Source organism: Phoenix dactylifera, chromosome 10, assembly GCF_051530095.1.
Source record: "Phoenix dactylifera cultivar Ajwa chromosome 10, Ajwa_hap1_PhDact_Kaust_v1.1, whole genome shotgun sequence".
NCBI classification, from domain to species: Eukaryota; Viridiplantae; Streptophyta; class Magnoliopsida; order Arecales; family Arecaceae; genus Phoenix; species Phoenix dactylifera.
Window position 1 is genome coordinate 21,350,985 of NC_143199.1, and position 21,100 is coordinate 21,372,084.

The following is a 21,100-nucleotide window of genomic DNA, read 5'->3' on the forward strand; positions in this document are numbered from 1 at the left end:
AGACATCACCAATTACTAAATCCTCACTGGAGTGGCTTTCAGCCGCTTCTTTCCAAGAGCCTAATTGAGCTCGAAAACCCTAAGGCCAATATCTAATTTGATTTTAATTTAATTTGGCTTAGGATAAGTATGCAAGGTGGTGATTTTGGGCTAAGGACAGGTAATGACTTCCCGACCTTATCTTTTTAATGGGTTTTGCCCTTAAATTATTTTATGCAAATGCTTAATACTAAATGCAGCAAATAATCAATGTTTTTTTCAGAGTTTATGCAATGTCATTAGGTTGTATTGATTAAATGAGCAAGCAATTTTTTTTTTTACTTTTACTTTTTTTTTTTTAGCAATAACTTGAATGTAAACTAAACACAATCCTTATGTGTCAGTCAATCTCCGAATGCCCGTTGAATAAGCTCTGGAGATTACTCCGTGAGGAGCCCCAATAAAGGTATGATAACCTCGGGGGATTGCACCTTATCAATTACTAGCAAAAATAATATTTTTTTAAATTTTTTAATTTAATTAAAAAAATTTTTAACTTTTTTTTTGAATTTCAAATTTCGAATCACAGAATTCAAATTTTGAATTTAAATTTTTGAATTTTTGAATTTTTTTTTTAAAAAAAAATTTTTCAAATTTTTTTTTTACTTTTTTTTAAGAAAACTTTAATTTCGAATTTCAAATTTCAGAATTTAATAACTACGAAATTACTAACTGAAAATAATCAAAATAAGAAAAATTAATAAAAATAAAAACTTACTACCGGAGTGCGTTCACTCCGGGCATCCAAAATCCGATTTGATCTTCGTGATCGTTCTTGCTTCTCGATTTGCCTCCCCGGCAACGGCGCCAAAATTCTGTTCGTCTGTCCACCTAAAAATATGCTAGACGGATCGTTGTTAGAACCGACGAACAAAAGTTAAATTTAAATTCTACTCTTACCTTTCCTACTCGAAGAATAGTGGTTGTAAGAGGTCGATCCACAGGGAGGCGATTGGAGTTGCATAAAAATTAGAACATTCACTCGGATTCAAAATCAATTTTTGAATGATAAAAAAAAAAACATTATTTTGAGAATGTTGAATGATTCTCTAGTCTATTAGAGAATGTTTTTCATTTGAAAATAACGAAAAGACAAATACTTGGAATAGAAGAGCATTTATAAATTTAATAAAATATTTAACCATTCAAAGAAAACTTTGGCATGGATGAAAATAGTGCTTAGGAAGATTGAAGCCTGGAACATAAATTGCATAAAGGAAGATTTAATGTATTGCATCAAAGAAGAATTAAAAGATTGCATTAAAAAAAAAAATAGAAATTAACTTGAACCTAGAATAGGGATTGCATGAAAGAAAGTTTGCTAGATTTTATAAAAAGAAAATTGATTACAAATAAAAATGGAGATTAGAGGCCTAATACTCCTTCTATTTTGCAAATAAAATAAAGAAAAGAAAACAAAAACAAATTACTTTCTTTTCTCTCCCACGGTGGACTTTCACATAAAACACTCTTTTCTCTTCTTTTTTTTTTCTTCTTCCCAAGAGAAACAGAGCACTCCCCTGTTTTTCTGGTTCTTGGCTTCAACCCCAACCGAGCACCCTTCTTCTTCCTTTGGACCAGCCGGCCACTACCCCCCAACTCAGCTCTCCTCTCTTGGCCTTCACCTCCCTTCTTATAGCCCTTGGAGACGCTGAAGGTTGGGAGGAGCGGATCCGTTGACTACTGAAATCGGGCACGGGAGGCCGGGGATGCTGCGGGATCGATGGGATGACTGCTTCTTATTTCCTTCTTTCGGTGATTTGGGAGGTGTATGCGGACGGGATGCTGGCATGGAAGCGGAAGGTGGGGACGCGCTGGCAGTGACGGCTCCGAGATGGCTGGGCTCACGGAAGAGGGGTTTCCTTCTTTGGGTGCCGGATTGGGGCGTTCATGGCATGGGAATCACTGGGGGCTGATGCGGAAGGGAGGCGCTGAGATCTTCCTTGCTGGGAGGCGAATTGTCTGGGATTGCACGCGGAAGAGGAAGGATGCTGGGGCTTCTTTCACGGACGCGGGATCGCTGGGAGCGTGATCGACGGGGTGACTTGCTGGCACGGTGGCTGGCACGGATGAGGGACCGCCGGGATCACGGAAAGGAAGGAGACGCGGGCTGATTGGGGTGAGCCAAAATGGAGCTTGGCTGCATCCGAACGGGCGCTTGGATCTCGCTATGGGTCATGTGCCAGTTTCTGCAATGGAATTGAATTTTGGAAGAAGGTCTGGGACTTCCTTTGCCCTCGTGAGATGGAGCTGGGAGACACCAATTTCCATCCAATCAGTCATCTAGATAATAATAAAAAAATAGTGTGATATGAAATTTGGCTTGTAGACGGACGAACTTGGTTCGTCGCGGGTCATCTGTTGAGGTCAATTGCAAGTCTTTCAAGTCATGGGTTACCCAGCACCTCGTAGTTATGATATGGCCAAATTAGATTTGCCCCAAAAATTATTTCCCAAAAGCACCAAAGAAATGGACCTGATTCAGATCCGAACCCGACTCGGACCCGACCCGATCTTCAACCGGGTCGGATCTGGGAAGGGATCCTTCTTTAGTCAAATTTGTACTCAATGTGCATTTTATCTCTAATTTCTGAAACTCTATGCCAAACCCAAATATAATATTAATCCAGTGAATTTATCATTATCGGTTAGCAATAATACTAATTTAGGTGACATGTAGGTCGCACTTTTGTGCTCTCATCGTGTCATGTTCATGAACATTAAATGAGCTACTACTAATCATCACATGACTACATTTTTCTCCTCTAATAACTCTACTTGCAGCCAGTAGTTTTTGCCAATGAGTAATTAACAAATACCTGGGAATAATTCATGAGTAGTAAACAATATTGTCAAATTCTTTCCTTTGGCTTATATGATTATTTCATTTCTTGTTCCTTAGTTCTTTTGATCTTCGTCTTCTCATGACCCCCAAATCACCTAAATAAGTCTTGAAACACATAATGTTCCTAAATGTAGCTTCCTTTTCTACTAGGTACAGGTTTGAATGGTTAAGAAAAATTAATGATAAAATGATAGGAAGAGAGCTTCTGAATAATGAAGATATGTGAAGATCCTTAAGAATGTCATATTAGAAATTGTGGTGAGACTGGTCAATTTCGATTCATCATGGGCCAAGAACAAAGAATTGATCCTATAAACAAACTAATCTACACTTGTTGTCGATAGATTTTGCTACTTATGTAAGAGAAAGAATAACAACATTTTTTTTCATGATATAATGTTAATTGATGAAATTGAAAATAATATGTTGTTAGTTGATGCATGTTGTTTCGGATCACCATGTGAAAATATCCTTAACTAGACAACTGCAGACAAAAGCAAATCAAATAAAATATGATTGCATTCAAATTTGCAGTCAATTACGCTAATTTGCTTCAGTTTGAGGGGTGCTAAATTAGTTATAATCAACTATGCCAGTGTCACATTCTAATTTATTCTTATAGAGGCTTTCTAACACTTGAACTGGTTACAACTAAGCAAAGTGTCCAATTTAAAACAAGCCAATGAAAACAATAAATTAGTTACATGCAACTATAAAAAACTATTAACTGGACTATTAACCACTAAACATTACATTTCATTTAGAAGAGGCTTTCTGTCACATGAACTAGTTATGACTATCATAGATCTTGAAGATGAAGATAATGCCAGCGACTTCAATGTTTTAGTACAAGGGAACTCTTCTGATCTATCACCAGTATTTAGTGCTCCTGGAAGAGCCAGTCATATAGGTTCGAGCAATATAACTTGCATTTGAATAAAAACAATTTTAGTTACTTGTCTCATAGTTTTATATTGAAATTGAAAGTGCATATATATCAGATGGGCTTCTCAATAAGATGGCTTTACCCACATTCGACATGAGCAAAATTGTAGCCAAAATATGTTTGTCATCCAAGAGCATTGGGGTACCTCATTTACAACCCTGCTTAATTAAAGACACAATGAATTTATTTAGTTTAAAGTAATTTCATCAGTTGCATTAGATGTAATCTTGATGAATGCTATATAGACTCACTATAATCCTCAAATGGCTGCACAAACTCAAAGAAGTTGTTATACCATGGGAACTTTTCCATTCTCTCCACTGAAAAATCTCCTCCAGTTCCCACTGTCACGCCCCGAATTCGGTTCATGACACGGCCATGTTATTGCCAAGTAAAGCATACAATAACACGCAGCCACTTTAAAACTTCAAATTGTTAACAACTATATTCATGAAAGTCATTAGATGTTCATGTATTAAAATTCATACAAAACTTCTAAAAACAATATTAACATTTAACATTTGTCTTTCCCATAACCCTGGAGCATGTTACACTCCTTGTTCCTAGCATCTCCTATTCATCTGTAAAGACATAAATGAAATGGTGTGAGCTATAAAGCTCAGTAAGTAAACAAGCATAATCTTATCGGATCAAGCATAATATTTTTGTATGCCAATGCACTATTTGAAGAACAAACAGTTGTAATAAAGAAAGCATTTTCCAAATCAAACCAGACGTAAACCTTTTGTCTTTATTCCCTGCTTTAAAATCCGTACTCATCATTATTCTTGCTTTGAAATCCATACTTATCATTATTCATGCTTTGAAATATGTACTATTATTATTCATGCTTTGAAATCTGTGCTTGTAATAAAGTAACATTTCATATAATCAAACCTTTACCATAATCAAACTAGTTATAAAACTATGCCTGTCCATTCATGCAACTTCATAAATATGATTATGCATCATAAAACTTTTGCCATTTATGCATCGTAAAACTTTTGTCATTTATGCATCATAAAACTTTTGCCATTTATGCAACATAAAACTTTTGCCATTTATGCAACATAAAACTTTTGCAATTATTCCATACTTTGAAATTCATACTCTCAGATGGTAGTGTAGCTATGGCCGCTCTTATTCCCACGGCAAGGCCTTTACCACTGCAGGGTCATCTTCCAGTTACTATTACCCACTGGCGGGGGTCGTAAAGCCAAGTTACTTTTACCCACTGGCGGGGGTCATATGCCTAGTTACTGTTACCCACTGGCGGGGGTCATACATAGCGATCTGAGAGTTCTTAAAACATATCATGCTTTTCATAAATCTTTTCTCATAGATACATTGGAAAGTGAATAATGGCATCATGCTAATAAAACTCATGATCATGCTGAAAACTTTATTTTTCCATTCATCTTTCTACATCATCATAATCATGTGTACATAATATAATAATAATAATAATGATGGATGCTATGTATCCAAAATCATGTAATCATTTGCTAACACATGCTTGATCCTAATTTTGTGAAAACATAAAAAATCATATACAATTTCATAATTGAGTAATCACAAGTATTTGATAAAACATAAGATTATATCAGGTACTTTTTCCACAATTCTTATACATAATTCCAATTGCATAAATAATACTTTTTCATTTTATAAAACGTGATACATGATCCATAATAAGATTAAGACAGGTTACGTACCTTAATTTGCCCATCAAATGCCAATTCTCCAATACCTAGCAAGATCATTAAATTACATGTCACTTACATATTTAATTTCTATTAAAGTCATTTACAACCCATCCATAGGACTCAATTTCATTTTCGGGTCCATAGCCCAATTTAATTTCTGGTTCAGGCCCATGGCCTAATTCAATTTCTGGTTCTGGTCTAATCTACTTCCTGGTTCGGATTTGATTAAATTTCTGGTTCAGGTCTGGTTCACCTTCTGGTTCGGGTTTGACCCAGTTGCTCTCTGGTTTAGGTCAGGGCCCATTTGCATTCAGGCCCAAAGTTTAATTAGTTTCTGGATCAGGCCCGTGGCCTGATTCAATTACTGAGCCCATTTGTATTCAGGCCTAGAAACACAATTAGTTAATTTATAATTAATCCTTATCAGTTCTAATTAATTTAAAAGGGAGCCTAGTCTCAAACTATATTCAATTTAGTCCCTATATTAAAATTTGAGCTCTTCAAGCCCAGTTAGTTTTGGTTTTAAGAACACTGGGCTCGGACCAGGGCCCAGCCTGGCCTCAGGCTTTTAAATTTATTTGAAGCCCACTCCGGAATCAGGCCCATTTCGGCCCACAGCCATTTTTTATTTATTTTTCTTTCTTCTTTTCTTTTCTTTCTTTTCTTCTTTTCTTCTTTTCCTTTCTTTTCCTTTTTTCTTTCTTTTTCTTCTCTTCTCCCTTCCCGAACCTTCCTCCCTCTTCTTTCTTTTCTTCTTCTCTTCTCCTTCTTTCTTCTTTCTTTCCCGAGCTCCTCCCCCTCCTCTTCTCCCATGAACTAAGAGGCGAGCTCGAAGGGGATTTCGGGAGGAGCCGGGTTCGAGGTCGACGGTGCCGGCGGCCAGCCAACGCCGCCCGCGGCTCAGCCTGTAGCGGCCGACCTCCCTTCCTCTTCGTCTTCCATTTCTCATCCCTCTCTAGTGAAGGGGGGTTTCCCTTCCCCATGGACAAGGAGAAGCCGGCCGAAGCCGGTGGTGCACGCTGGTCTGCGGCCAAGCTAGCGGCGCCCGCATGGCGCATGGCTGGCCTCATGGCCGATGCCTGTGGTCGACCCGACGACGCTCGCAGTGCCCCGAACCGGCGACGTCCACGGCCGGAGGATAGAGATCCTCTTCTTCTCCTTCCTCTCCGATCTCCTCCGGCTGAGATCAAGCTGGTTCCCATGGATAGGAACTGGATTTCACTCGAGCTGAGGACCCTTCCATGAATAGGATTTTTAGATCTAAGGTTTTGATGGAAGGGAAAGCCATAATTGAGTGGAAGAGAAAGGGCTCTTCGGCATAGCCGACCATGGCCTTCGATCGACCGAGCCAATGTGGAATTACGGCCGCTCACAGGTGAGATCTTTTCCCTCCCTCCACTACATCTTAGTCCTACCATTCTTCCCTTATTTCCATTTTGATTATTTCACTAGATTGATCGAATATAACTCATGAACATTAGTGATAAGAAATTTACCTAGCTCCGAGGAGCTGTGAATCCTTTTCGGCAAGCTACTGTGTCTCCTCCGGCGGCTCAGTGTGGTGATGAGCTCCCTCCTCCTCCGGCGCCACCACTCATGCTTCAGTTCTTTGTAGCAGAAGAAAGAGGGAGTGAGGGCGGTGAGAGGGTGATCTACTGAGTCCCTCGCTGAGGAATCTCTGAGCTTTTATAGCCCTTGGTCGGTAGAGAGGAGGGTGGTGGTGGTGATCGTGGCTGTCAGGCGGTTGTAACCGCCTCAGCTAGTGATCAGGGACTCCAGATGGGCCGGCCACGTTAGCCTTGGCCCATTAGCCCACTATATGGGCTGGTTTTCACACCCACAATCCCTCTTGCTCATTATTCCTACTCTGCATAACCACCATCAATTTTCAATGGAACCCTACACAACACATCCATCTCCCCACTCCTTACCTTGCTGTGCAATTTAGTCATGCAGAAGTCTACAACACTACCAATCCTCCATTAGAAAGCACTGCCAAAACACTCTAGCTTCAGCTGGGATATTCTTGAGGAATAGAATGAAGTGAGAAGGGCAGCTTGAGTGCTCCTTTCACCTTAATATGGAAGTCATTTTCCATGCCCAGAGACATCCATGATCTATCGGCATATCAATAAGAGAATCTCAATCATGTCTCCTGGTCTATGTTGTTGGCATCCTTCCATGTAACTTAAAGTACCTGCTCCCAGCTAGGAATGGCAATTTATAACCCGTTCTATCAATCCAACTCGCAAAAGAACCGCTCTAAGTAGGTTTGAATTTGACATAAATGGGTTTGGGTCATATACAGGTCAACCCGTCTACACCTGTTTATTAAATAGGTTAGGTTTAGGTTTAGATTTTTGACCAGTTTAACCCATTTTGATCTGTTTAATAATTGGAGCAGACCCATTTAACCTGTTTAAACTTTGTTTAACCTAGTTTTGATTTGTTTAACCCGATTTGTTTAACCTATTTAAATCCATTTAATCCATTAAAAATTTATTTAATCTATTTAATCTAACTTGATTTATTTAATAGATAGGTTATGTAGGTCGGATCGGCTCACCAGTTTAATAAACATGTCAGATTTAGATCTGAAATTTTGACCCGTTTAATAAATAGGTCGGATTTGGGTTGATGAATTTTTGATCCGACCTATATCCGACCTGATATGTATCTGACCCGACCCAACCTAATTGCCATCCCCACTCCCAACACACAACATGGACATTGTATGACAATTCAAAAAAGTTTAAAGAGGAGAAATTCTTATGTATTAGAAGGCCCTATTTTCTTGTACCCAAGTTCCTTGGGCTCACTGATACTGCTTTAACAACGTAATACTCAACCTCTCATGTTTGGTAGTAATTCTTCCCAGTTGTATGCAACTCTAACATTAAACAGACTTCTCAAAGAGTTGCTCAGTTTTATTATATATTTGGCCACTCAAACTAGTTATAATTTATGAGTAGGATTAACCTGACATAGACCGCGATGAACCAAAAGGCAAGTGATCTGAAGAATAAAAATTTCTATTATGACAACAATTAAGAAAAAGTAATGACGTGGCATCACCCGAGAGCAGCGTAATAGGTTGATATCTTAATGGCTTTAGTTGAAAAGCCTTCGTATGTATCGGATGAATAATGGTTTGGGGCTGCTATGACGATGCGTACATAATTCTTGTGAGGCAAGAGGATGTGGGATCATGGAGGCGTTTGATTGTCCTACATTTTGGAGGAAAGGTATTTTCTACCACGTGCGCATGAATATTATGTATAGTGTTAGGTCCCAATCAAGAACTAAACACAATTACAGAGTAAATAGAATTCTCTTTGGGTGAGAATGAACCACAATTTTTTGGATAAAAATATACCTCCCCTTATTAATGGAGCTGACCGAATTTAAATAAACAATGATCAACAACTTCCCTAAACTTATGACAACAACCTCCTAAATTAAAGACTCAAACAACTGGCTGCAAAATAATAGCTAACAATTGCTAAACAGACGCTTGATCTATCTCCCTACATGTGACTGTTAGCCAATAGACTGGACCAAGTCTTCCAACAAACCTAGAACTGAATTGGACCAAATCCTCATGGCACCATGCTTGCATGCTCTTCCTTTCACCCTATGTACTTTCGGCTCTGCACACGAACACGTTGGGATTGCCATGGCCTATCAATACCTCTCTCTTTCACTAGATCCTTGTCCTCAAAGTCCACGGCCTTCGCCATTTAGCCACGTTGGGATTGCCACGTAGCATCCTCTGCAGGAAGTCTTCGCCATTTAGCCAAACTCTCCTCAATAAACTTCGATCCCTTCTTTACCCAACGGCTGTCCAGTATAGTTAACGGCTCCATAACAAATTCTCCTTCATCAGTAACAGGTGGCAAGTCATTACTGCTCGCACTTCCTTCTCCCAACTTCTTAAGTAAGGAGACGTGAAAAACGGGATGGATTCGAGAACCCTCCGGAAATTGAAGTCTATACGCCACCTTGCCCACCTGCTTCTCAATCAAATAGGGCCCATAAAATCGGCTATCCAATTTCCAGAATGCCTGTTTAAAAACTGTGTTGCCTGTATGGACGGAGCTTCAGAAAAACCAAATATCCTTCTTGTAACTCGATGTCTCACCGAATAGAATCAACAACCTGTTTCATTTAGTTGCTAGCTACATGCAAATTTTCCTTCAACTGACGTAGTAAAGCATCTCTAGAAGCAAGGTTTTGGTCCACCTCGTTGACTGGAAAGTTTTCCATCTGGTAATGTAGAATCGTTGGAGGCAGCCGCCCATACAAAGCTTGGAAGAGCGTCATCCCCATGGATGTGTGATAAGCTGTATTGTACCAGAATTCAGCCCACAGAAGAAGAGAACTCCATTACGTGGCTGTTGGCGGACTAAACAATGGAGATACTGTTCCACGCATCTATTAACTACTTCCGATTGGCCGTCCATCTACGGGTGGTGAGCAGAGCTCATTTTCAGCTGTGTGCCCGACAATTTGAAAAACTCACGCTAGAAATTGCTGATAAAAATAGGGTCCTGATCACTGATACTGGACCTGGGCATGCCGTAAAGCTTAACCACGCCTTCCACAAATTTTTCCGCCACCGTCTTAGCTATAATGGATGAGCCAAAGCAAGGAAATGCGCAGATTTTGATAAAATCCATTGTTATATCATCCCATACCTGACACAGAATGGGTAGTCTGTTGGCAAACATCGCAGAAAGAGACATATTCTTGCAGCACTTGATACATGGATGGGCAATAAAATTGCTAGGCAATTCGTTTAAACATTCGCAGCACTCCCGAATGGCCACCAATCTGAGAGTCATGGAATTCTCGCAGAAGTTGCTTGACCATGGGAGAGTTTGGGGGCACCACCACTCTATTTTTATAGAAGACCAATCCATTCCTCTACATGTAAGGTTCTCCCTCTACTTTTCAGACCATTATGAATTCCATATTTTGCCCTTATCTACGTAAATTTGTGCTAGTTTTTTTTGATGACATTTTAATCTATAGCCCCAATTGGACCAGGCATCTTGAACATTTTCATGAAGCTTCCGATATTTTAAGGCATATTTTATCCAACAAATTGTGGTTCATTCTCACCCAAAGAGAATTCTATTTACTCTGCAATTGTGTTTAGCTCTTGATTGAGACCTAACATTGGAATAAGAGCTAGCGACAATGGCAACGAACAAGGAGAGAATCAAGCGTTAGGAGGCAGGACTTGGCGGACTTCAATATGGTGTGAACCGGATGGAACTTGGTGTTGCTGACAAGCTCCACCAACTGGAGGAGACGATCAATCGACTGTCCGAGGCCTTGTTTTTGAACAACGAAGGTTCCAGCCACAACAATAATGACCGCGATGGTCATTCTCGCACCAACAGGAAAGATATGGATGGGGACCGACAGGTTTTTTTCCGTCCAAAATGGCTAAGCTCGAGTTTCCGAGGTTCTCCAGCGACGACCAACCGAGTGGTTCAACCGAGTTGATCAATTTTTTGAGTATCAAGGGACGACCAACGTGCAGAAGGTTTCATTGGCATCATTCCATCTCGAGGGTGAAGCTAATCAATGGTGGCAATGGTTACATCATGCTTACAAGGAGGAAGGGCGAGCGGTGACATGGAAAATTTTTGAAGAGGAGCTGTGGGCTCGATTCGGACCCTCAGAATGCAAAGACTTTCACTACAACAGAAAAGGTTTTTGCCGACTTTGTATTGCCGACGCTAGTTAAAAGCGTCGGCGATTTTTTTTTGGGGGACAGTAACCGCCGACGCTTCTCAGAAGCGTCGGTAAAAAAGCTTCCAGCGACGCTTTCTTTAAGCGTTGGCGTCAGGGTACATTACCGAACGGAATATTTAATCCCCGACGCTTATAAGCGTCGGCATATCGGAAGAACACGACGACGCTTATAAGCGTCGTCGGACTTCATTCCTCCAAAACCCGATCGACCCCCTCCCTCTAAAGCCCTAAATCCCCATCTCACGCCGACCGACTCCCTCTCTTCTCAACCCTTTTCACCGATCTCATCCATTCTCCTCCGCCGAGCGCTCTCCGTCGTCGCGATGGGAGGAGTCGCTGCTGATGCAGGCATTGAGCAAGCGGCGGACGTGGGTCTTCCTCTTCCTCGTCGTCTACTCCCTCCTCCTCTCCTCCTCCTGGAACCTCCTCCTCTCCATCCGCTCCTGGTACAACTCGGCGGCCGCCTCCGCCTCCTCCCGCGCCGCCGCCGGCTGGAAGGCCCTCTACGCCTCCATGCTCTACGGAGGGGTCTTCGGCCTGCTCTTCATGGGGGCGGCGCTGGCCGTGGCGGTGCCGGCCACGTTGGTCACCTGGATCACGATCCTCGTGCTACTCGCCCTCTTCAAGCTCCTCCTCCTCGCCTTCGGCCTCGGCCCCCTCTGCCCCTCCCTCCCCCTTCTCCCCTTCCTGTTCACCTCCTTCTTCCCTGTCAAGATCCAAACCAAACCCAAGCCCAAACCTCCCATCTCTTCATCTTTATCCACCCTTCACCGCCTCATCACTGCCGTCAGGGTTCTCCTCTTGGCCACCATCATCTCCAGCTACCGCTATAGTGATAGAATGCATCCGTACCTCCTCCTCGCCATCTACTGCTGCCACATCTACCTGATCCTAGATCTCGGTCTCGCCTCCATTGCCAAGATCGCCACCGGTCTCCTTGGCCTCAAGCTGGAGCCCCAGTTCAACAACCCCTTAGGCGCCTCCTCCCTTCAGGACTTCTGGGGCCGCCGCTGGAACCTCATGGTCTCTTCCATCCTCCGCCCCTCCGTCTACGACCCCGTTCAAGCCCGCTGGGGGCTCGACGCCGGCATCCTCGCCACCTTCTTCGTCTCCGGCCTCATGCACGAGCTCATGTTCTACTACCTCACCTTGGCACTTCCCACCGGGGAGGTTACCGCGTTCTTCGTCCTCCACGGGCTGCTCACGGTGGCGGAGAGGAAGGCCCGGAAGGCCGGCTGGTGGCGGCCGCACCCCGTCGTGGCGGCGCCGCTTGCACTCGGGTTGATCGTCGGCACCGGGTACTGGCTCTTCTTCCCGGCCCTCCTGAGAGGTGGGGCCGACGCGGTGGGGCTGGCGGAGTTTTCTGCTGTGATGGGAGTTTTTCAAACCCCCTCCAATATCCCATGTACTTTTTGCTGATGACATGCAAGTAGCAAGGGCGATAGTAAAGGATAGAATTCTACTTAAAATCCCTTGTTGATGCTTGTTAATTATAGCCGGCCAAGCTATTAATACATCTAAATCCCATCTTATCTTCAGCCCAAGAACCCCAAGAGCAATTAAGTCTAATATATGCAAGGTTTTTTCCATGCAGGAGAGCAGGGGGTGTGGAAATATGTAGGGGTTCCTCTATTAGGTATGCCTCTGGCCTCTTTGAATTTTAATTTTCTATTGGATAAGGTGGCAACGGAGATTGCAAGTTGGAAATGGAAGGCTTTATCTCTGGCTGGTAGAACAACCTCACTCCAACTTGTGCTTTCATCTATTCCTATCTGTTGTATATCCTGTGTCAGTGTGCCTTTATCTATCAATACAAGACTTGACAAGGAGCTTTCGGGCTTTGTTTTATGGGGACATACTTCTGATAGGAGGGGTCTTCATCTAGTTTCTTGAGCAAATGTTTGTATACCAAAAGACCATGGTGGTCTGAGTTTGTGTTTATTGGCGCAAATGAGGTATGCTTTCTTATGTAAGATGGTTGTGCATGTGGTCTTGAAACCTGACTCTTTATGGGCGAAAGTGAAACCTGACTCTTTTTTTTTACTAGTTTTTGTTCTATCATTGCATCTCCAGAGTCTTTCAGAATATTTCGTCTAAATCATTACATTTTTTTTTCATAATCTATAAAATTTGGATTTATAGCTGTACGTTGTCTATTTTGTGTTAATGCTTTTTGGTGGATAGCTATATTCTTCCTTAATTCCTGGGATTTTCTTCATTTACTTGCTGTTATCACTAGAATCCGAGGATAAAGTATGGGCTTGGATGTCTCACATCTAATTCTATGTAATTCTCTTTTTCTTGGAGTTAACCTTTTCTTTTGTTGCTTTTTATTGACCAAAATTGGTCCATTGCATTGTTATTGCTTGAAGGTCTTTCCTCTGCTCTTTTGGTGTGCTTTTGAGGTTTAATTGTTTTGGGTGGAAAAAATTGTGTTACAAGCTCATGATTAATAGATAACAAGATTGTTCTCTTGTATTTCCCTCCTTCCCACCATTTGTGTTACTCGATCTATTGTTCTGCTTCTTTGTTTAGCTGACTGAGCTCTTTTTGCTTATTTTTCACTGAAATTGTGCCTCCCGTTATTATCTTGTTTAAAGCATTACTGAATGTTTTGAACTCTGATTTGATAACTCACTGGTGATATGGAACATTGAATGGAGATTTGTAGGAGATTTTTGGCCCAACACATACTCGTATGTTGACAGGGCTTTACACATATGGTGTCTTTTTATCCTTATGTTTGCACCAATAATGTGGCTTACATGTTCTTCATGTGATCTAAGAACTAGATCAGTTTCATATCATCTCCAACATGGCAATCATGATTGTCATGCAGAACAGCTTTACAAGCTGATTCATTACATTCAATGCTACTGTGCCTTTTCCTTGTCTTCTTTTTTTCAAGAAAATTGCTTCTTAGTACTATGACTTTATCTATAATCATATGTTTACATGTGTTCTCTTATGTTTATTGATCACTTCAATTGGACTCTATCATCTAGGTACCCATCATAATGTCGACCAAATATATGGCCTTCCATTTTTTTGCCTGAGCTTGAACAAGGTACATGGGCATCTCTCCTCTGAATCCATATATGTGAATAATACTGGAGAAGGTTCTTCAGTCTGTTGGGTAAATTGTATATTATCATCTTCATGAGATTCCTAAGAGGAAGTTATATCCATCACTGTGAGAACTTTGAGAATATGGTCCCTTCCAATTCTCATTTGAAATGCTTCTGAAATGTTGAGTGATTCATGTTGGTAGAATTAATTGGGTGATTCTCATAATAAATTTTCCTGTAATTTCTTTCTCTAATTATTTTAACTATTCTTTTATAGATCCAAGATTCTTCACGCTTATTCTCTGATTCAAATTCTAGCATCCATCACTCAAGTTCTTGACCCAAAGATTCATCAACACCTAGGTATATTTTCAATTTTTGTGATTATGTATCACCGTCTTTATAATTAAAAATTTAACTTTGTTTATCAGATAATAACCATATTTTCTTTATTTCTTTTTTCTTGTCCTTCAGCTTCTTTTTTTCAGTCAAAGTTTGTTCTGTTATGACAGTATGCGGTTTTCTTGTCAAAGTTTGTTCTACTTGATGGATGTTTCCTCCTTCAAATGTTTAATGAGGATCTGCAAGCGGAGGAGCTCAGATCGCTTTTCGACGATAATGTGTGCCTCAAATGTCATATTCTTGTAGACCTGATGTTGCTAGAAAATCAACTTCCGTATTTCATTGTCCAGCATCTCCTCGAAACACTGGGGATGCCAGAGTGGGATAGCTTCCGCCTTTTGAATGCTGCCATCGATGCGTTCGATGACTTTCCGCCATCGTTCTGGAGAGGTCCACAGCCAGAGCTGCCCGCCGAAGGCTTCGATGTGGATCATTTACTCCACTTGATCCACCGATGGATCCGGCGATTCCCAAAATCAGAGGTGACCAACACAGCAAGCTACAGTAAACGATCAAGGACTACTTATTCTGCTTTATCCCTAATAATCGACAAGACTGGGGATTGGCTCTCCAAGGTGTTGCCGCGCCGTACCAATTCTTCGAGTTCAGAGGTATTCCCAAGAACCCTCCCCCCCATTACTAGACTTGCAGAGGCTGGAGTGAAAATCGAGGGGAGCAAGTCAGCATCTGGCTTTCTAGACATTACGTTCTGTAAGGATCAGGGGGTGTTGGGAATCCCGGCCATTTTTGTTGATGAGTCAACGAACTTCTTTTTTGCAAACCTAATTGCTTTGGAGCAAAGTTGCAGGAGACACGAATGGATGTCACTGAATATACCAAGTTTCTGGATGCCATCATCAACACCTCAAGAGATGTGGAGTTGCTTCACCGGGAAGGGATCATTCAACCGCATATTGGAGATGACCAGGACATTGCATAGTGGAAGTACATTGCAAATGTAAATTGACAGTATGAATGTAATTTGACAATATGAATGTAATTTGACAATATGAATATTTTGATAAATATATTTGATTGTGCTATGAGTATAATCTCGTTTAGTGTGAATGCCTTTGATTTTGTAAACAGAGTTTTAAAAAAAAATTTAAATTTTTTTTTAAAAAAATTATACTCTAACGACGCTTTAAAGCGTCGCTAGTTACCGACGCTAAAAAGCGTCGCTAAATTGCAATTAGCGACGCTTTTATGCGTCGCTAAATTGTACATTACCGACGCTAAAAAGCGTCGCTAATGACCGACGCTTTTGATAGCGTCGGAAAATGTTTTATCCACTGTAGCATAGGCGACACTTTACCGACGCTTGGGATAGCGTCAGGATGGTTTTTACCGACGCTTAAAAGCGTCGCTAATGGCCAAAAAAAGCGTCGCTAATGCCCAATTTTCTTGTAGTGTTTGATGAGGCACTTTCTCGGGTTCGACAGGTGGGCTCCTTGCGAGACTACCAAAAGGAGTTTGAAAAGCTTGGCAACCGAGTGCATGGGTGGCTGCAGAAAGCATTGGTAGGAACTTTTATGGGAGGACTCAAGCTTGAAATATCAGAGGGCATTCGAATGTTTAATCTGAGATCACTGAAATAAGCCATCAGTGTGGCGCGCATGCGAGACGACTAGCTCCAACGCCAATGAAAATTCATGCGACCACCATAGCTCAACCGACCGTAGCTTGCTCTTCCTACTCCAGCAAGATCGACTCCAGCATCTCCGGTGAAGCAATTGACATGGGAGGAAATGTAGAAAAGGCGAGCCCAAGGTCTTTGTTTTAACTGCAATGACAAATTCACTGTGGGTCATAGTTGCCAAGGGCTGCAACTCTTGCTGCTTGAAGGAAGTACCAGCGCCGACAACATTAAGTGTGAAGAGGTTACTGATGAAGCAGCTGAGGAGACCATACCTAAGCTACAGTCCAAGCCAGAGATCTCGCTGCATGCCTTGACTGGGTGGTCGACTTCTAGAACCATGCGAATCACGGCCAAAGTCGGGCATCATGAAGTTGTTGTGCTTATTGACAGCAGGTCTACTCATAATTTTATTAGTGAGAAGGTGGCCAAATTGCTTCATTTACCAGTGGTTCCCACCGAGCCATTTACTGTGTGGGTTGGCAATGGAAATAGACTGCAATGCCAAGGGAGGTTTGAGCACGTGCGTGTCCTTCTTCAGGGTATTCCTTTTTCCCTTACCCTTTATTCTTTACCTCTAACTGGTTTGGACTTGGTCTTGGGAATACAATGGTTGGAGCAACTCGGTTCAGTTGTTTGCAATTGGAAGAAAATAATGATGGAATTCATATGGGAAAATCAATCTCGACGGCTGCAAGGGATGAACGCACATCCTATTGAATCCGCATCCTTAAAGGCTATATCTAAAGAATTAAGGCAAGGGAGCTCAATGTTTAAAATCTGTCTGCAATCAGTTGAGGAACTGCCACGGCATAACACCCACACGGACATGCAGCAGCTATTGGAAGACTATGCAGACATTTTTCAAGAGCCTACAAAATTACCACCGAATAGAGAGGTTGAACACTGCATTCCTCTTAAAGAAGGAACTGAACCGATCAATGTACGACCCTACAGGTATGCCTATTTTCAGAAAGCTGAAATTGAAAAGCAAGTTCATGACATGTTAAAATTGGGGCTTATTCGTCCAAGTACCAGTCCTTTTTCTTCACCTATTCTTTTAGTTAAAAAGAAAGATGGTACATGGCACTTCTGCACTGATTATCGGGCCCTTAATGCTATTACCATCAAAGACCAGTGTTGCTGGAATTTGGACTCGGGGGCGACCGTCGGCTGAGGAGGGAGGAGCTCCGGCGAGAATCGACGAACGGCGGTCCGGCTGGCGTGCGACGTCCTCCAGGAAACCTGCAAGAAGCCGGTGGCTGGGGTTCTCGGCGCCGGCCCTCCGATGCTTAAGTCAGAGGGGGCAAGTGTATGAATGGAAGTAGTGAATACCCGGAGTTTTCATCTTTCCCCCTCTCTAAAATGGAGGAATTTTCCTTTTATAGAGGGGGGCTAGGTTACCTGTGATATGACGGGCCGAATGAGTTGTCGTACGATTGGGCATGCAGTAGAAATTAATGCTCGATCGTGTGAATTAATGCTGTTACTATAGGAAATCAGGCCGAAGCTTCCAAATCATCATGGAGTCATGCCATCATTCGTATTCGAGCAGGTTTGCCGTAAAGGACTTGATGTCCGTAGACAGCAGAAACCATACACCTTAATTGTTGCGTAAACTGAGTGCCTGCAGGAGCCATACGCTTTGATTGTTGAGTAAACTGAACGTCTGCAGGAGCCATACGCTTTGATTGTTGAGTAAACTGAACGTCTGCAGGAGCTATACGCTTTGATTGTTGACGAAGGCAAGGCCTGATTTTTCGGTCGCGCTGCGGGGGAATGTGACCACAGCGCATGAGTCGGGCGTCTTTGGGTCGGTAGGGCTGCTCGGGCGCTTCCAGGTCAGAGGGTCTGCTCGGCGCCTCCAAGTCGGAGGGTCTGCTCGGGCGCCTCCAGGTTGGAGGTTCTGCTCGGGCGCCTCCAGGTCGGAGGGTCTGCTCGGGCGCCTCCAGGTCGGAGGGTCTGGTCGAACGTTCACGCAGTCGTGACGACTTATATTTTTCCCCCAACACTACCCCCGACTTTCGAGCTCGCTCGCAGGCTCGAGCGCGGGAAGTAACTTCGGTCGTGTTAATGTTAATTAGGAAAATTTTGAATTATCGTGCGCTTCAAGGCGCTTTTAATGGGCGGCATCTTCTTTTCCCGAAATGTTTCATCAGGGGAGTACCTTTTCATTTTTCGAAGCATCCTCGCGTCGTGGGCTCATGATGGAGCCGCACGATCCAACGAGGCGTTTCCATATTCGAAGCGTCGGTCCGAATTGAATGCCGCGCTTTAATTCTCGGGGTCGACGCATGTCGTGATCTGGGCAGGGGGCAGCGCTCCACCCCGCAGATCAGGGCCGTCAGTGGGATTTATATAAATCCCTATTTGGCCGTCTCTGACTTCTTTCCTATAGCCTTTTTCTATCTTCTTCTCCATCCGAAGCAACTAATTTTCTTTCCCCATTGTCTCCGGCGAACTCCCGAAGGTGTTCTCCCCTGCCCGCTCAGAGTTTTTCCTTCTTTTCTCTCTCTTTTCCTCCTTTCCAATGGGTCTTGGTCTAGACGAAATAGGGTCTTCGATGAGTGAGGAGGAGGTGGAGATGGCCGAGGAGTGGTTCTTCCCTCGGCGAGGGTTCCGTTTGGAACCCGCCGGGTTGGGGGATCGGGTGACGAACCCCCCTAGGCCGGATCGGAGTGTATTTGGAGGCACTCTGGGCCGGCCTGCGATTTCCCTTCCATGGGTTCGTGAACGAGTTGCTTGGGGAGTACCAACTCGTCCCGGCGCAACTTGTTCTGAACGCATGGAGGACGATCATCGGGTTTCTATCCTTGTGCATAGCACACGGGATCCCATCCTCCGTGAATGTTTTCCGGCGGCTCTTCATGTTGAAGTCCAACCCGGGAGACGGAGAGTGGCTCTATATCGCCCTTCGGGGAGGCCGGCCACTCTTCCAGGGCGCTCCGACGTCCATTCACGAATGGAAGAAAAAGTTTTTCTTTTTAGCTTCTGAGCGAACGTGGGGGTTCGACCCCAGGTGGGGGCAGAGCCGGTTTAAGACCGCCAACAAACTCCCCAGGCTTTCTAAACGCGAGCAGGGGATCCTTGACGCCGTTCGCGGCCTTGGGGATGACTTTCTCCTGAACGACCTCATAAGTGAGGATGCTCTGGTCAATGTTAGCCTGAGCTCTGCGCGCCCTCAGGGTAAGGGTAGCAACTTAAAATTTTTATCCTCCTTTTTCTCTCAATATTTTACTAACTTTTTCTGCTCGTCTTTGCAGACATAGCGAAAATGGTGACCAAGAACGAAGCTTTATACGCTCGGTTCCACAAGAGGGCAGCCGAGATTAGAGGGGCCCTTCCCGAGCCAAAGAAGAAGCTCAAGATCTCGGCTAGTGGGGCGGCCGAGAAGGATGCCCCTCGAGGTGGGCCCTTTGGAGCGGCTTGGAGGGAGGGCTCGAGCTCCGAGCCCAGGAGCTCAGGCTCAGCGGGGGCTGCCATGGCTCTACCATGTCCGGCGCCAATTTTGCAAGTCTCTGGTCGGCCGCCAATCCGACCAGAGCACTCGGCGCCCGAGCCGGGCAGCAGCCGAGGGGCCGTGATGAGAATGCAAAATGTCATATTTTTCTTTCTTAATGTTTAGTCTTTTATACTTATTTTGTGCCTAAATGTACTCATTATTCTTATATTTTGATTTAGGATGCAAATGGAAGCGTTAAGTACAAAACGAAGCTAATTGGATGATTTTGGACAGTTTCGATATTGTTTCGTAATTTAAGCATAACTTTTTCATCCGAGCTCTGATTGAGATGATTCAAGATGCTGTGGAAAGCCAAGAACACGCTCTACAACTTTCATGTTTTGAGTTTTGATAGATACTGACTTTATCAAGGTCAAAATTGATCTCGAAGTTGCTGCACGTCCTTAGCCTGCAATACGTGGATTTGACTCGGTCAATTTTCAGAAGTTTCCAGATTTGATGCACGAAAATCCTAGCTGGAAACACCACTTTCCCAGTTATATTAGGACTTTATTTTATTTTTCGTAATTAGTCAGATTTGAATATTTGTTAGGAGATTTTTTTGGAAGGGATAAAAGGGAAAGAAAGGGGGCTGAAAAGGGGGCTCTTTCTCTTTTCTCTTGGAGGACTCCTCTTTCTCTTTTCTCCTTGGAAGTTTGCATCCATGGCTCTACGTGGCTAAAGCTTTTATTGGTCTAAGGAAACAGAAGCCTCGGAATCAATAAAACTGTGAGATCTGAATTTGTTTTCATTGTTCAATTCATGCTTTGATGTCGAATGTCCTTCTGTGCATATTTTCATGATTGTTTTCGTTTAATTACTAGGAGGCCTACTAGTTTATTATTCGTTGCAATCTATTGCTAGGTTAGATATCAAATCCGTAATTGTTTGATCCCTCTAATCTGTGAAGCAACTAAGATCTAATAATTTGCTGCGTCAGAAATTTCAGATCTTAGGAAGAATACTCGTCTAAATCAAATGCAACCGCTTGTGTTTGTGTTGTTTAGTTTCATCGATCTCTCTAATTCTTAAGGCTGCTACTAGATTAAACCTTTAGCGCTTGTCTTGGGTTGTTTAGTAGTTAGGGTTAATTAGATCGCTTGTTTTTAATTAACTACAACTAAGAAGAGATAGAAAAATATTTCTATCGGTGGACATTCAAAGTGCAAATTGATATCTTTGCATCAATG

General features: G+C 42.8%; 2 protein-coding genes across 2 annotated transcripts in view; one reads left to right on the forward strand and one right to left on the reverse strand.

Annotated features, from left to right (window-relative positions):
• LOC148702300 (uncharacterized) overlaps positions 1-21,100 on the reverse strand; it is a 58,549-nt gene that overhangs the window by 16,280 nt on the left and 21,169 nt on the right. The gene's annotated exons all lie outside the window — the stretch shown is intronic.
• Positions 9,978-13,150, forward strand: LOC148702302 (putative long-chain-alcohol O-fatty-acyltransferase 5). Its single transcript, XM_088705510.2, has one exon. The coding sequence runs from the start codon at positions 11,645-11,647 to the stop codon at positions 12,719-12,721; it is 1,077 nt and encodes a 358-aa protein (XP_088561636.2). The 5' UTR covers positions 9,978-11,644; the 3' UTR covers positions 12,722-13,150.